Genomic DNA, 2,500 nt, shown 5'->3' on the forward strand with positions numbered 1-2,500 from the left:
CGAGGGTGACGAAGGCGCCGCACCTGCAGGGAGCCGCCAGCTGTGCCGTCGCCCTGTAGGAGTGGAAGGACGGAGGAGTTTGTGGTTTATAGGAAGGAAGGAATCCAAGAGTCACGAGAGGATTTCGATAGTCTTAGGAGGATCTTTGAAGGAAGGGAGGATTTCAAGAGTCATAAGGGGAATTTGAGGAGTCAGTTTGAAGGAGGAATCTCATCTGTAGAAGTTCAAATAAGATCATTTTGTTTATAGAATGAATAAATCTCTTTTCAGTAGGACGCGGGAGGGAAAATTTGCTATATTGGTAGGAAACACAAACAAATATTGTAGCGTTCTTTCTTTTCAGATATCAGAGTAGAGGAAGACGCAGATTTCTTTTAAAGCTACCATGCATAATAATGTAAACACACACGCGAAACATGTATGCTACTAATATACTGCCTGCATTCCTTTCTAATAAAAAGTATAGAACAACAAAACGAACAATATTTGGAATATATTTTAGAAAAAAAGGACACAAAAGAGAAAAGGTTACTCACGTGGCAGACAGGAGAGCAAGCAATAAGAAGCGGAACATCGTGCAAGCTGTCAAGAACGGGGGGGGGGGGGGGGCATTAGTAGGAATGTTAAAGGAAACTGTTATTGATCAGAGGCGCTTGTTTAGTGTTTATGATTGTGTCTGATGCCCAAATATGGATATAACTGATGGTGTTCCTGGACTGAGAAAAAATAAGAAATAGATAAAAGAAGAGATTGAAAGATAGAGAGGAATGCAGAAAGAGAAGGAGAAAGAGCAATTAAGAGAGAGAGAAAGAGAGAATGACTTACTTTAGAACACTTTGTGAGGTATAGACCTATAATGGAGAAAAGGACTAAAGTTGCCTATATATACCCCTATTTATGGGAACCCTTTTCCTTAATTGCCCGTGGGAAATCTCTCGCTGTGAGACCTGCGATCTGGAACTTCTTGAACATTTAAAACGAAACCGTGAAAATATGTCATCTTGATTTTTTTTTAACACACACACACACACATACAAACACATACACACACACACACACATTTATGTATATATATATATATATATATATATATATATATATATATATATATATATGTATATATAAATATATATGTGTGTATATATATATACGTAATATATATATATATATATATATATATATATATATATGTATGTATGTATATATACATATATATACATATATATATATATATATATATATATATATATATATATATATATATATATATATATATATACACACACACACACACACACACACACACACACACACATATATATATATATATATATATATATATATATATATATATATATATATATATATATATATATACACCAAAGGTCCTATGATACAAATTCCTCTTCTTCGCAGGGAATCCTGTCCCACTTGACCCATTTGGCGACTTCGAGTCTTCTTCGACTTCGTTGTTCTGACGTCAAAGATGAAGATATGAAGCTCCTTTTTAGACCTATTTTGGTGAGCGACTGTTCTATTTTAATTGTTTCGTTTTGTGGCCTCTCAAGAACCTATTCTTATGAAAAGTATTGGTGTTAATACCAAAGACCAATGAATTTAAGTATGACAAGTCTCTCTACCGTCTGGACTGGTCGAAGCGGTCATAGACACCGACATCCTTACTTATTTGAAACTGAAAGCTATGCTGAGTTTCGTGATGCTGAGGACATTTTTTTGAAAAGAGGAACACCTCAGTGACTGCAAAATGCAACACTGGTAATGAAGGCGTACATGTAATTGGCATTCTAAAATCATTATGTAACTAGTTTCTTGTTAGCTAAGTGATTACATAATGACTAGTTAAGCTTTGTTAGGATCGATAAATATTCATGAATAAATATAACTTTCGACAACCAGGTTGGCTCTAAACCCCAGTGGAGTTGCGCCTAGAAAGGTGCCTACGATTCCTTTAAGTCTGAGTAAATAGTTTGATGGTCTCTTAACTAGATTTTTTTTTTCTCTGTACATCTATATCAAGTATTATGGCATAATTATACGTTTCTGTAACGGTTACATCAGTCTGAAAAAAACAACAACAACAACAACGATACGTTTTGCAGACTTTGTAATTGAATAACGATTTTGACATCTCCAATATATGGCAAACAGTCCGAGTAAACGGATCCATGTTTTGCACCATGATTTTGTTTTAGTTCATTTCATTCTGAAGGTGAAAATGACGCAGGCTATGGTGTTTCATGATGCTGTTACTCTTAGAAGTCAGTCAATGCCATCATCCTCTTCGAAACGCAGGCTCCTAAAGACCGTTTTTCGCATCTCACTATAATCTTCACTTTGTTTCTTCCCACACCTACTCGGGCGTCAGCACTCCTCTGATTCCTCTGCAAGTCCATGGCTCTAAAATTTCCTAACTTCCATGCCATAAAATTCTAGGTTATTATTTTGTAAAGGATGATTCGTCTGCCTTCACTCGTACAAC

The 2,500-nt window shown here is 35.5% G+C and overlaps 1 protein-coding gene across 1 annotated transcript in view; it reads right to left on the minus strand.

Annotated features, from left to right (window-relative positions):
- Positions 1 to 576, minus strand: part of LOC122258136 (uncharacterized) — a 2,075-nt gene extending 1,499 nt beyond the window's left edge. The window contains exons 1-2 of the mRNA XM_043023909.2: positions 537 to 576; positions 1 to 53 (exon numbers count right to left, since the gene is read on the minus strand). The exon at positions 1 to 53 is cut by the window's left edge and continues 49 nt beyond it. Of these exons, the coding sequence (XP_042879843.2) occupies positions 1 to 53; positions 537 to 574 (91 nt within the window). The 5' untranslated portion in view covers positions 575 to 576. The remainder of the gene's footprint in view (positions 54 to 536) is intronic.
- Between the last annotated feature and the right edge of the window lie 1,924 nt (positions 577 to 2,500).

This window comes from Penaeus japonicus, unplaced genomic scaffold (genome assembly GCF_977035675.1).
Source record: "Penaeus japonicus unplaced genomic scaffold, GWHDUDI00000001_assembly GWHDUDI00000020, whole genome shotgun sequence".
Lineage (NCBI taxonomy): Eukaryota > Metazoa > Arthropoda > Malacostraca > Decapoda > Penaeidae > Penaeus > Penaeus japonicus.